Below are 15,007 nucleotides of genomic sequence, written 5' to 3'. Positions count from 1 at the left end.
AATTTATTTATGGAAAACTGTATATATAATAATTCCGTCCCATTTTTTCCTTCCTACATTATTTACGACAATACAGCATTTTAAGGGGAATTAAGGGTAAACATTGTTAATCGATTTCTACAACTTGAGGTAATTCATGGTAAAAATACATCACAAAAATAACAGGAACAGAATCAACCCATAACATATAAAAAAAAAACGAATGAAACTAACAAACTTAATTAATCGACGTCAAAATTCAGAAAACACTCTTTGACGTCCCATTTTTGGTGTAACGTCGTGTTGTAGGAACATCGTGCACAACGTGCTAACAAAAATGATATTCAAAGTTTTTGTGAAGATGACCGAATTTTCATCGTAAAAGCCGAAGTTTGTTGGGACCATCGATTTACGGAGTTTAGCAGTCAGGTGACTGCTTTATTGCTAACATATTACAAGTACATGTATTACAATAACCGTACCATAAATCAAAACAATGTAATTCTTGTATTTTATTTGAATCGTGTAATAGAATCTTTCCTCACTGTTCACTGCTCTTTTTTCTTTCTATAACTGAAACAATAAAATAAATCAAATACATATTCTATCTAAAATATGTAATGGTCTCGATAATTTGTCATTTTCATATGTCTGAAAGCTCGATCTGAGAAAGTGGGATTTTCAAATCTATTAATTGACCTTTTTAGACAGATATGATTAATGCTATTTAAAACTGATTGAATACTGTCAAACCAATTCATATTTGTATAAAACAAAGTGTGAGCCTTTAATATCAAAAAGACACAGGAAAGATACATTGAAAATTGAAAACATTAAGTAAATACCTACCGCTGACAAACAAATTTGTAGTTTTCCTTACAGGAAATATCATGCCAAAAATATCCATTATAGGAAATCCAAACCAAGCAATTCTCCGCCGCTGCTCCACTTGGTTGATGAGAATTTATATACCAGTGGTTATATGATATTGGCACTAAATTTTCTATCCAAACCCACCTTCCTTCAGCAAACATGTCTGTCCCTCCCAACCAAACTCTGTTAGGATATACTGCGCATTAAGTAAATTAAAAAAAAAAAAGTAGAAAAATATGTTTGAAAGTTGGAAATGTGATAAAGGAACACATGAAATATAATGAACTTTTCAAATATAATTGTAAATTTTGAACTCTTTGAGAGTCGGAATTAACAGATGATCCGATATAAGGAAGATAACATTAACAAACCGGAGTGAACAAACAAAACATGATTATAAACCTGCATTCGCTTTTCAGAGAAAAAGTCATAGTTTTTAAGAATGTTTATTTCACAGATTTAAGCACCTGTTTCTGAATCTAAATTTTGATTAAGGTTAACTCAGTATATAAAATCCACTTTTTCTGATGGAAAACGGGGTCATCAGCCTTATACCATTCACAGGACCTCATCATAGACGCCTCTAGGAAGTCTTGTGTAGTTGTAGAAGGCTTCCTCATCTTCTATCTTCGGCTCCTTTAGTAGATTGCTATAGTGGCCATAACCATGAAAGTGTTCTCTCCTTTTGTCAGACAGCCATTTTCTGACCCATATAGACCTCGGTTTCCTTCTTCGCCTCAGTTTGTCCCTGCACTGGAATATAAAAAGCAAATCAAGATAAGGACATTGTCGAATATTAGAAAGGTCAATAGCAAGATATGATAAAGATGTGCTGCTTCTTTTTTCATGATTTTCTCTTCATCAAAGTATGCCATTCTTCACGAACTGAATTATTAATAATTGATTGAAGCTTTTAGAGTACACACGCCTCTGTTCTGTAGAGTTGCTCAGGACTGTCCGTGGAAGATGCTCTGAGGCTTGCCTTTTATATATCGACGTTACCATGACACATGTGAAACGCTTGAGCTACTCACATTTGCATGTCTTTGTCGACACCGTGGTCTCATCTCAATGTCATCGTACTATGAAACGATGGCTACACGACGGCATTGCGAGGGCTCCACGTAGTCGTGTGGCCTTCGTAAGACAATAGGGTAGCTTCTTGTTTCCTCCATATTGTCTTCGTGAGTCGAAAATTCTCGATAGCACCGATGATCACACGGAGTAAAGACGAAGATGGCACGATGTGACGAGATGCCCTTACGACGGCCTTACGAAGGGCAAAATGGACATACGAATTCAACACAAAAATAAAACTTAGCAAGGTCTTTCGGAAGGTTTTTGGCATGTCAAAGATTTTGCCACCGTTTACGAAATTGCCGTCGGAGTGTGAAAACTCAAAAGGCGGTCATACGATGGCTTAAGATGCCAATCAGGAATGGCCCGATGTTTTTACGATCGCACCCGAATTTGAACATTTCTTTAAAGTGTGTTAACCTGTATCAATTTCGGGACAGTGTGACGCCAGCAAAGACTGAGCAACTAATGGTGCTCCGGAAGGGTAAGCAGATCCTTCTCTACATGTGACACCCATCGTGTAATCCCATGAAATACGTTGACAAGTTATATCAAGTGATTTGACATCACGCAGTAGCAGATTGGTAATTGACCCTTATATTACCCCAAGACATCACCAAATGCTAGATCATCGGTCATGCAAAATTGTCTGACCCTAAAACTTGACTGAATGTGAAATTTTGAAATTGAAACAAGTTTTGCTTGACAAAGGTTACAGGAGACTGTTACTGCTATAAACAACACAAACATTGAAAAATTAAAAACATAAAGAACAACACTTATAAATAAAGCAAAAGCAACAGGAACCCCTTTAAAACAAAAACAGGTGTTCCGGAAGGGTAAGCAGATCCTGCTCCACATGTGGAACTTGAGTAATGTTTTGATTTTATTTTGCCAAGTATATTGCCAATATTGTTATCAATTAAGACAATATAGTATGATATGGTACCTGAGCTTCCATCCATGTCATTTGTGGACTAGAATAAAGTCTTTATTTCGATACTTCACCCACATGTGGTCATTATGGCCGTCTGTAATGGAATATCATTATGAAAATAGTATTTTATTGATGGGTTAGATCTAAATTAGATCGTTAGACGTTTGAAACTAAGAAAGTAACATGTGTTAATAACTCAATAAGACAAATATTTCATCAAATTAAAAAAAAATCTTTGTGGATAACTAACTTATTGAATATCAGCATGTTAAGACGTAAACAGGAAAAGAGGAGAAGAAATACAGTAACAAATTTTCAATATAATTTCCCGTATGCTGTATCTAAATTCAACAATTTAAAAAAATCTCTTAAAAATAAGTTTCCTCGTGCGAAGTATCATAATTCAAATTTCATAGAACCATTATAATGCGGGTATACCTGATATGCAATGTATACATGTATTGTTGCTAAAGGCTGATAAACTTAATTGATAATATTAAATTTACCACAAAATAGAACAAACCATTTTTTGAATGTTATAATGCATTTAAAATTATGAAGAATTTCAAGTTAATTTTACCTATGGCAGAAATATCCAGTAGCCAAATAGCTATTATCCAGTAGTAAACAACCATTGTAGTAACACGGACCAGGTTCGAAAATCAAAACAATCCATAGCACTGCAACATATACATATGTTGTAGTGTTATCGATATCTTAAAACATTAAAATGAAACATGATAATATCATCCAGTATATTATTAAATAAATATTTATTAAGGCTGACGTAGTAGTTTAATATTATATATGAATCCTTTTGTTTTAAACGAAGAAACTAGTTCTAAAAGAGTATTCAGATAAATGTATTCCAGACTTTATTTTATTCTCTTAATTAGCAACATAACATTCAGAAACGTCTGCTGTTTTTTGAAAAAAAAATGCCTAAAAAAATCTAAAAACCACCATGTGTTGCATTGCCAGACTTCTTCTTCATGAATCATTAACAATACACTCATGTAAAGAAAAAAATAATGCTTCATCAGAAAGTTTGAAATGGTCAATGAAATATCAGAAAATAAGAATAAGTTAACGTTAAAAACATAGAAAAAAATTCATATTATCTTACAGACAATTCCATATTTCAACAGTGAATATATCATATTTATCCTATGTTAAAAGCAAGCATTCAATAGCTTGTATCTTTTGATATTAGTAGTGTTATCATTGTATTTCTTACATTTAACTTTTTTGTGTGCAAAACCATGTTTTGAAACTTTAATTTAAATTTACTGAAAATGACAATGACAATACATCAAATTCGATATTTCAATATAGTTATCAATTCGATATAGTTCTCAAGTTATGACATTAAAATAGAAAAAAAAGGATGACACTTAATTTTCTCGTTGCTTGATTGAAAGAACCAGTAATTGGATACAACATACAGCTATTATATTTGAACATGTCCATACGTCACCTTGCTCAACTCATCACATTTACTAATGCTGTCTTGTATAGGACTACAGGAACACTTGCAAAACTAAAGGTTAATAGGAAATTAAAATCTCTTTGCTCATTCTGACATATCATTTTTGCCAATTTATGTTGCCATACATGAACGTTTTTTGAATAACATGTGTAGTTTAATCAAACGTTCACAGTTAATAATTTTAGTGATGCCTAAACTCATTAAAGATTCAAGTTAATGATTAAGACTGACTTTCGTCAACATATGAATCATCAGCAGTAACGTGCGAATCAAACCAGTAAAAAGGCTAATTCAATTACAAAGTTGAAGATCACTGAATACCAAAATATTCTTAGTACTTCAATACTGGCTTGAAAATATGGATACTAATATTGTTTGAATTTAAATATTTTGTCATAAAACTTCGAAATCAGTTTAAATTAAGGAATGTATCTCCCACATACATTGCTCTGATTCCTTTTTTCGATCATCGCGGAAGAGGCATTAATAGCGGAAATGCGAACTTAGTGCAGTAACATTGGTACTGTTAATGGACTACTACCACTAGGTCGATATCTATGTTAATGTACTACTACCACTAGGTCGATATCTCTGTTAATGTACTACTACCACTAGGTCGATATCTCTGTTAATGTACTACTACCACTAGGTCGATATCTATGTTAATGTACTACTACCACTAGGTCGATATCTATGTTAATGTACTACTACCACTAGGTCGATATCTCTGTTAATGTACTACTACCACTAGGTCGATATCTATGTTAATGTACTACTACCACTAGGTCGATATCTCTGTTAATGTACTACTACCACTAGGTCGATATCTCTGTTAATGTACTACTACCACTAGGTCGATATCTCTGTTAATGTACTACTACCACTAGGTCGATGTCTCTGTTAATGTACTACTACCACTAGGTCGATATCTCTGTTAATGTACTACTACCACTAGGTCGATATCTCTGTTAATGTACTACTACCACTAGGTCGATATCTCTGTTAATGGACTACTACCACTAGGTCGATATCTCTGTTAATGGACTACTACCACTAGGTCGATGTCTATGTTAATGTACTACTACCACTAGGTCGATGTCTCTGTTAATGTACTACTACCACTAGGTCGATATCTCTGTTAATGTACTACTACCACTAGGTCGATGTCTCTGTTAATGTACTACTACCACTAGGTCGATGTCTCTGTTAATGTAATACTACCACTAGGTCGATATCTATGTTAATGTACTACTACCACTAGGTCGATGTCTCTGTTAATGTACTACTACCACTAGGTCGATATCTATGTTAATGTACTACTACCACTAGGTCGATATCTCTGTTAATGTACTACTACCACTAGGTCGATATCTCTGTTAATGTACTACTACCACTAGGTCGATGTCTCTGTTAATGTACTACTACCACTAGGTCGATATCTATGTTAATGTACTACTACCACTAGGTCGATGTCTCTGTTAATGTACTACTACCACTAGGTCGATATCTATGTTAATGTACTACTACCACTAGGTCGATATCTATGTTAATGTACTACTACCACTAGGTCGATGTCTCTGTTAATGTACTACTACCACTAGGTCGATATCTATGTTAATGTACTACTACCACTAGGTCGATATCTCTGTTAATGTACTACTACCACTAGGTAGATATCTCTGTTAATGTACTACTACCACTAGGTCGATATCTCTGTTAATGGACTGTTGATTCGCGAGGGTCTGATTTATTTTTGATTTACCTCAAATTCTTTTTGGATTTTTCAGCTCTTCAACTTTTGTATTACGTTTAACTGATATTCAACGTCCGAGCATAGCAACACTGACTGCCAACCGACACAATTGATATTCAGTATGTTATATCATGTTCTAAAACTAATGCTCGAAAAAAAATAGTTTAAAACAAAAATAAGGATATATCACTATGTTTAAACATTTAATTTACGGTCTATTGTTTTCACATGGAAATCATATCAATTTAAACACTTACCCTCATAGTCAGTATCATATCAGAAAAAATAGATTGATTAAAAAAAGACATTCATGTGTATTGTTACCTTTTTGTGCAATCTGGTTTTCTGAACTATTTCTTTCCTCTATATTTTTACTGTTAATGAAATGAAGTATCATTAATACATAATCACATGGGGAGATTTTTTTTATTTTCGTTATTATATTTCATAAACCTCTTTTCTATACACAATGTATTCCTATTTCTGTCTTTACGTTGAAATCAAAATACATAACCAGCTCATGTATAGGATCAACATTGTGCAGCATAAAGGAAAAATACCAAATGTCTCCATATTAGCTTTTGTTTATTTCAATTGAAAAATTTATTGAGCGTGCGAGATAGTTTCTCCCATGCGTATGGTGACTATTTATCTGAATTAATACCCCTTTAAACAGACATCTTCTAATTATAATAATCTACCAAACGGAGACATCTTTTGGGCAAAATACTTCTCCTGTAACATCACATGACAAAAAGAGTAATTAACGTTATTCATTGTATATCCAAATGTTTTTTTTTTAATATGCATCTATTGATATTGTTTAGCATATTGAGCGTAGGTTTTTACAAGTGAAACACGAATAGGAAGAAACTCCTACCCATTTGGCGTACATTTTCACGCCATTTTAGAAACTAGTCTTTTCTATAAATAAGATCTTTTTTCACAGATAGATGTTCATGTAGACCAACTAACTGGTGAAAACACAGAAGATTATTTGTTCTGTATGATTAAAACGATACAGCTGATGAAATCAGGGTTTCAGGCAAGTCCAAAAAGAGTTGGTGTATTCTTGAATATTATTTGACAGGTGAATGTAAGTTAACATGTTTCACATATTCATACAATTTGATACAACGAAATTTTGTTGATTTGAGTACATATAAATATTCCAAATTCAATTGCAAGATTTTTTCTTTATTCAATGTAATTCATTTTTGTCATATTTTTCTGAAAGGGGCATTAGGTATAAATAGACTTAAATTGGACCCAGTGCTGTAAAAAATGAAAACAAAACCTTATAAAATTCATGCGTCCGAAGAACTTTTCTATATTTACAGGCCTGAATCAGAAACGTTAAAAGCTAAATATTTGAAAGCCAATGATGTATAAGAACCGGAACAGTTGAAGATCTATCGCAATTTTGCTGACTAAATTTATAGTTAGATGTAAAAAGAGATATAACAGTCAAATGTATTTAAACGTGTCTATAGGAATGCACGTTTACCATCAACAAACTTCATGAATAATAATTCTTAAATTTATATTCACTTTCGTCAGGACCAGAACTATTATTTCCAAAAAAGAAACCTCCTCAAAATCAAATGATCATCCCCATCCCACAATGTTACTTTATGAACGTTTGGGGTCTCCGTTTCTTACTCCTGTTACCCGTAGGAAAATAAATTGTTAATGATATGGGCTTTGTGCATTGAATACTGAAACTGGTATGAAAACAAGGATAAGGGCCAGACTTGTTTTCAAATATTCTATCAAAGACAGGAGATGGTGTATGGTTTCATGATTTATGAATGAACCTGCCCCACACCTGTGTTTTTTTTCTTGATTCCCATCTGTTTTGACCTGGAATTGACATGGTAACAGTGAAACTGCACATTGCCATGGGGAAGTGCTGCACAATTTGTTTATCAAATTTTGATTTTTTTTCAGCCAATTTTTATAGTATCCCACTATCGAGAAGTAAAGGTTGTTTTCTTGCAGAAATGTGTGAGAAATAAAATGCAAAGAATGATTCGTTTGCCTTTTAAACTCAAACATCTAGCAAACATGATATTTATCTGATTTTTGTTTATAATTTTTAATGTTCTCTTAATATTGCTGTATTTGTGTTTAGACTAAAATTTTAAATAAGCAACATATATAATCACGCATTTGTAGTGAGTTTTGCGCTTTTGAAGGCCTAATGGTGATTTTGAGATGAAGAACAACATTTAAATCACTATGTTTTGCTTTTATTTCTGTCTTGTGTTGAGTGGTTTTGTGTCAAGAATAGAATATTGTGTAGATTAACATTGGTATTCACTAAACGACATTGTGGGGTAGCTTAACTAAATCTTGTATGATAGAAACAACATGTATTTTCGACAGGCTGGTTTTACATGTACAGGTAATATGTATCTCTGACTTGTGTACTCATGTGTCTCTTAATAGCATACTACTGTCGTATCACATTAAATTATTTTACAGATCGTGGTGATGTCAACATTCTAACCCCATCCCTTATACGCACATATTACTCATTGTACACAGGATGATTCCATTGTTCACTGTTTTGTGCGTTTCGTCATGGCAGGAAAGGATATTTCTATTTAAGTTCATCTGTATTAGAGAAAAAGGTATTTTTTGATTAATTTGTAGATTTATAAAGTTTGGTATAGATTATGTAATTCTTGTTTACCTCTTTGTTTTATCAAAAGTGAAAGGTATACGAAATTTACGAGTGTCCGACGCATCAGTGAAGAGGCATGTCACGTCTGGTAACACTGATGCTTCAAACATGATGATCGATTAAAAAGCTACTGATCTTATACCTGTCAAGGATACAGTCGTCAACTAGGAAACAGATAAAACAAATTAGTCTATGGTAGCCATACTTTATCTTATAGATACCACGAACAATATAACAACCTAATGATATGCTCGTGAATTTGAGAACGATACCATTATTGACTAAAGAATGTCAGTGCTTGAAAATACGTTCGTTATTTAATGAATGGTCGATAAGGAATTGAACATAAAATTGAGAATGGAAATGGGGAATATGTCAATGAGACAACAACCCGACCAAAGAGCAGAAAACAGCCCAAGGCCACCAATGGGTCTTCAACACAGCGAGAAAATTCCGCACCCGGAGGCAGGCTTCAGCTTGCCCCTAAATAAAAATGTGTACTAGTTCAGTGAAAATGGACGTCATACTAAACTCCAAAACATATAATTGAACTAAGATTTAAAAAAAAACATACATGACTAACAAAGGTCAGAGGCTCCTGACTTGGGACAGGTGCAAAAATGCTGCGTGATTAAATATGTTTTGTGAGATCCGAACCCTCCCCCTATACCTCTAGCCAATGTAGAATAAACAAACACACAGCAATACGCACATTAAAACTCAGTTTAAAAGATTAAAAGAAGTCCGAGTCCGATGTAAGAATAGGTAACAAAAGAAACTAAGCAAAATGACAATGATACATCAATTAACAAAGGACTACTAGCAGTTACTGACATGCCAGCTTGTCTATTTGTTTGAAAAATCAATTAAACTGATTAAAAGATTATGTCCTCGTCATATAAAAATCAAGCACAATCCCTTCCGTTAGGGGTTTAGTATCATACCATCATAAAATATATGAGAAGAACATAACCCGTATCATGCCAACAACTGGTTTTAGAACAAATGTGATTCTTTCCGATGCAAAGACCCTATGAGTGAATCAATATTAATACCAAAATATGCCATCTTCAATGACCTGACAACAGTATCGTAACTATATCCCTTCTGTATAAGTCTGTTTAGAAGTTTGGTTAGCTTTTGAGGTGAATGCCGACATGTTTGTGCTTTGTAAAGAATATTACCATAAAAGATTGGATGTGAATTACCTGAACGTATAAGATATCTGCATGTTGATTTATATTTACGAATAATGTCTTTGTACCGATGATAAAATTTAGTAAATGTTTTGACTAGCTTGTGATATCGAAAACCCTGGTGTAATAATTTTTCAGTAATACAGAGATTTCTTTCGTTAACATCAAATACGCTGTTACATACACGAGCGAATCGATCAAGTTGAGATATATAAACACCATAAGATGGTGACAAGGGAACGTCACCATCTAAAAGTTGATAATGAACAATAGGAAATGAAAAATCAGCTCACCGACATAGCTAGATAATACAATTAATTATCTATCTGTAGTTAGTCACCATTTCAATACATTACAATAAATGTATATCTATTATATAGTCATTTTTATAAATTTACTGTTTGTAAAAGTATGAATTGTTCTAAATACTAAGGATTTTCTTATCCCAGACATATAACCTAAGCCGTATTTGGCACAACGTTTTGGAACTTTTGGTCCTCAATGCTCTCCAACTTTGTACTTGTTTTGGCTTTCGACCTTTTTTTATCTGAGCGTCACTGGTTAGTCTTGTGTGGACGAAACGCGCGTCTTGCGTATTAAATTTTAAACCTGGTACCTTTTGTTAGCTATTTTTCGTATGTTTCTCTGTCCTATATGTTTTCCCATTTATTTGTATTGTAGTCCTGTCATGGAATGTTGTCATTTTAATGTTATATTTAACATTGCCATAAAAGCGGGAGGTTTGGCTAGCCACAAAACCAGGTTCAACCCACCATTTTTTTGTTAAAATGTCCTGTACCAAGTCAGGAAAATGGCCATTGTTATATTATAGTTCGTTTCTGTGTGTGTTACATTTTAATGTTGTGTTTCTGTTGTGTCGTAGTTCTCCTCTTATATTTGATGTGTTTCCCTCAGTTTTAGTGTGTAACCCGGATTTGTTTTTTTCTCAATCGATTTATGAATTTCGAACAGCGGTATACTACTGTTGCCTTTATTTATCATAAATGTTGCTATTAAGCTTCCCGTTAAAGAAATAGATATCAAGATCCAGGAAAGGGCAGTGTTCATTGTTAGTGTTAGCTTTATTCAAAGTCAGTTCAGCAGGATAAATCTCTTTAGTGTACATAATGAAGTCGTCTTTATTGAGAGCCAATATATCATCCAAATATCTAAAAGTGTTATTAAATTTTTGTATCAGATGTTGTTTCGATGGGTCTTTGCTGATTTTCTTCATAAATTGTAACTTATAACAATACAGACACAGGTTCGCAATAAGTGGTGCACAGTTAGTCTCCATTGGAATTCCGATAACTTGACGATATACGGAATCTCCATAGCGAACAAAAATGTTATCTAGTAAAAATTCAAGGGCAGTTATAGTATCTATGCATGTCCAATTGACATAGATCTTTTGTTTGTTGTAACTTAAAAAATACCTAAAAGAGTTACCCCCTATACATTTTAAGCAATATCATTATTCAAAAGCAAACAGGTGGAGGCCATGTATATTCCATATATAAGTTAATTGTTTTCTGTTCTGTAATACATTAATAATAAGATCTATTTTGTTACATCTTGTGATCCGTTTATTTGTCAATCGCCAATGGCAGTCAGCAGGGTTTAAGAACATCAGTTGTTCGACCTGCTAGTCAAATGCGTTTTGTTAAAATATTCTTTTTCACTCATTTGGTCTTTTGGAAAATGTTGTTTGTGCTGTATTTAGACCCCTCTACCAAGAAATTTGTTTTGCATGCACACGTATAAAAATTGCGGTTTATATCCAACGCAATCATAGGTTTGAACGTTGTTTTCAATTTAGACTTGTATATATATATATATATATATATACATATATAAGTACGTGTAAACAAGTGACAACTCTACGACAGATCCATCCATTTGATCACCAGTGAAGGTGATACACGGCTGAAAACGCATAATATATACATAATTACTCTAAATATCAGCACAACAATGTTAAATCTGCAAAATTGCGGAAGCAAATTTTTGTTCTTCCCTCACCGGGATTCAAACCCATGCTATTGGGATATCGTGACAATACCGCTTGCACTGTGTCCAGCGTTCTAGACCACTCGGCCACCTAGACTGAACTTAAAATTCAGCTTTCGGTGGCCCAGTGTTACCTTTCCTCGTCAGTAGAATCTAGAGTTGTAACACAGTACATGATATATTAGGCTTGAAGATTAGCTAAATTGTCTGTCGTAAAGGATCGTAAGATGCAGTCACAGAAATAATTATTTGAGTACGTCTAAACATGTGACAACTCTAAATATATATATGAATAAATGCAGAAAAACACATTTAAGGCTAACAAATTGTTATTGGTGGTCTTTGTTTTTGTTTTTGTATAGACCAATGATAGTAGGTTCTTAATTTTGAAGACTTGATCACTTTGATAGGCTGCTAGTCTGAATTCCTGATGTTAAGAAAATCAGTAAGATAAATTCGTATCATAGTGTGCTAGTGACCTAATACGACATATTCGAGATCAGTAAATTGCATATGCGGTTCGAGCTTTCCTTCCCACATATGAAATTTTCTAACCCCGTATGTATTGTATTCGGTCATTACATTTTGTAGAACACTGTGTAATTAATAATATTATGCTTAAGAAGTCTTGAAACGAATTCATAACTTTTTGTTTTTCTGACAAATAAAGTTTTGAATCCAACTGATACATGAGAATCATAGTCAATAAGATGATATTTGTCAAATAAATTGTAAAGTTAGCCCAGAATTATTTAGTAGGATTTATTTGGGAAATAAATATGGAAAAGTTAACATGGTCAAGAAATAGAGTATCAAACATTCATGTTTTGCATAATTAATTATATTAAAATTGTTTTAGTGTTCTAGTCGATATTTATTGACCATTTAAATAGATGACATTACTTTTTTTTATATTTCGTATTAAAATTATAAAAACATAAATTAAAACAATGTTTTGTATGTGCATTGAAGACCGTACTTTGACCTATAATGGTTCACTTTTTTAAATTTTGACTTGGATGGAGAGTTGTCTCATTGGCACTCATACCACATCTTCTTATATCTATTAATTGAACCTTAGTTTAATTTGTGCACAAGATCTGGTATGTTATTATATAGGTAAACAAAGGCGTATGTATAACATGTGGAATCTATGTGCAAGTCAAATGTAAATCAATACGGTGCTGTGCTGTAACATAAAATAAGGACAAACGAGTTTAACCGAGAAATAGAACTTTGTATAATACTTGAGGCGATAGTGCTTTCAGTAAACGCAGTGGAGGTTGAAGTCTTGAAGAAACAGACGTTCGTTTGGGGAAGTAATTAAATAATTGATATTTGTAATATTCTCTTGTTTCACATTGAAGAAAAAACAAGTTTCCTATTACAAGCAACATAAAGAATATTTTAGGTTATGAATACATTTTATTTCAAAGTTAACGAAAACCATCTGATATCAAAACGATATTCCAGAAGGAATACTCACAACGATTATGCTAGTAGTTATGGTCGACCTATTAATTGCTTTAACATAGAAATTTAAGAAACCAAACAAAATTATTCATAAAAAACGAATTTTCTTCTCCACGACATGAGAATGGTAAAAGTTAAGGCGAAAGTAGCTCAAATCACGTAACTCGACGAGGAGGAAACAAATCACGTAAATCGACGAGGAGGAAACAAATCTCGTAAATCAACGAGGAGGAAACAAATCAAGGTATCATATAGAAACTGAAGAACTCCTAAATTGAGCGAGACTAGATGCGTCGACAAGGTAAACTTCTTATGGTATGTATTCATCATTCGCCTTGCGAATTTACACATTTCCTTCAAAATTTCACATTCACAATCACTATAAGTACAGGTCAGTGAGTTTAAATATCAACACATACTATCAGTTATCAATTCGTGATGGTGATCGTTTAACCCACGAAGTGTCGATTTCAGCAGTTCCCCTTTATAGCTCTATTGGATCACTCTGACGTAAACGGGTTTCTTGTTTTGATTGAACATACACCCAGTTATTTTATAACTAAAGCGGTGAACTTCCTTGCGATAATTTCATTTCTTTGTTTACGTCATTCATTTAGAACCGCCATTCTCAAAACGAGAACTATATATTTATCGATTTGAACATACAATTAATCAAGGTAGTTTAACCTCTTTCAGATTTGCAATGGAAAAGAAATAAGACATACAAAAAGAAACGAAGTTAAAGAAAACATTGCTTTCAACAAAATACAACTGTTATTGTTTTAAAGCATTGTGAATGTGGTACCGGAATGTTCTCTCAGAGACAATAACAATTTATCGTGGAAAAAAACGTCCTGATTGGTAAGCCTCAATGACACTTATCCGGCTTTTTTTGCATAAATTAAAAATCAACACTGTAGTTTTGCTGAAACACCTCGGGTAGATTGTACGACAAACACCGAATTGGCTAAATGTTATAAGATGATTATAGAATCCTATTTAAAAATTCTATGCGAGTTGTGTTGAAGGTCGTATGCTTGGGTGAACATCATGTATGTCCAATAAAGAATGAGCGACACTTAATACAGATTTTCAATAAAATGACATTACTCGACATAACCAACCTATCTGATCGTATCTCGGCCTATTGCATTGAAGGATGACGGAGGGGAGCATAGACTGCATAGTTTTTTGGCTCGTTGAATACATATACTTTTTTTGAATAGATGCTATCTAAAAATTAGCACAATCTGCTATTTTAATTCTTTACATATTTTGTTATTAAATTTGCGATGATTTTATTGACAACAACCTTTCAAGGGAACAGTAAACTCAGTTGCCGTAATCAAATGCACTGATCATTACTTCGTGATTTCACTTGACCCATATATATCTCTCCCAAACGGTGAATTCTTAAAGTTACTAATCAAAATAAAGTTTGAAAAATAAACATAATTGAATCTGAAGCGAGATGATATTCTCATTTTTGATTTATAAGTTATGAGATTAAAACAAGAGTTTCAAACATGCC

The 15,007-nt window shown here is 33.2% G+C and overlaps 1 protein-coding gene across 1 annotated transcript in view; it reads right to left on the bottom strand.

The window, feature by feature from the left end:
- Window positions 1-473: 473 nt before the first annotated feature.
- Window positions 474-15,007, bottom strand: part of LOC127725387 (perlucin-like protein) — a 54,945-nt gene continuing 40,411 nt past the window's right edge. The window contains exons 4-5 of the mRNA XM_052232323.1: window positions 829-1,048; window positions 474-552 (exon numbers count right to left, since the gene is read on the bottom strand). Of these exons, the coding sequence (XP_052088283.1) occupies window positions 528-552; window positions 829-1,048 (245 nt within the window). The 3' untranslated portion in view covers window positions 474-527. The remainder of the gene's footprint in view (window positions 553-828; window positions 1,049-15,007) is intronic.

Source organism: Mytilus californianus, unplaced genomic scaffold (assembly GCF_021869535.1).
Source record: "Mytilus californianus isolate M0D057914Y unplaced genomic scaffold, xbMytCali1.0.p SCAF_15, whole genome shotgun sequence".
Taxonomy (NCBI): Eukaryota; Metazoa; Mollusca; class Bivalvia; order Mytilida; family Mytilidae; genus Mytilus; species Mytilus californianus.
This window is presented reverse-complemented; position numbering and strand designations above follow the sequence as displayed.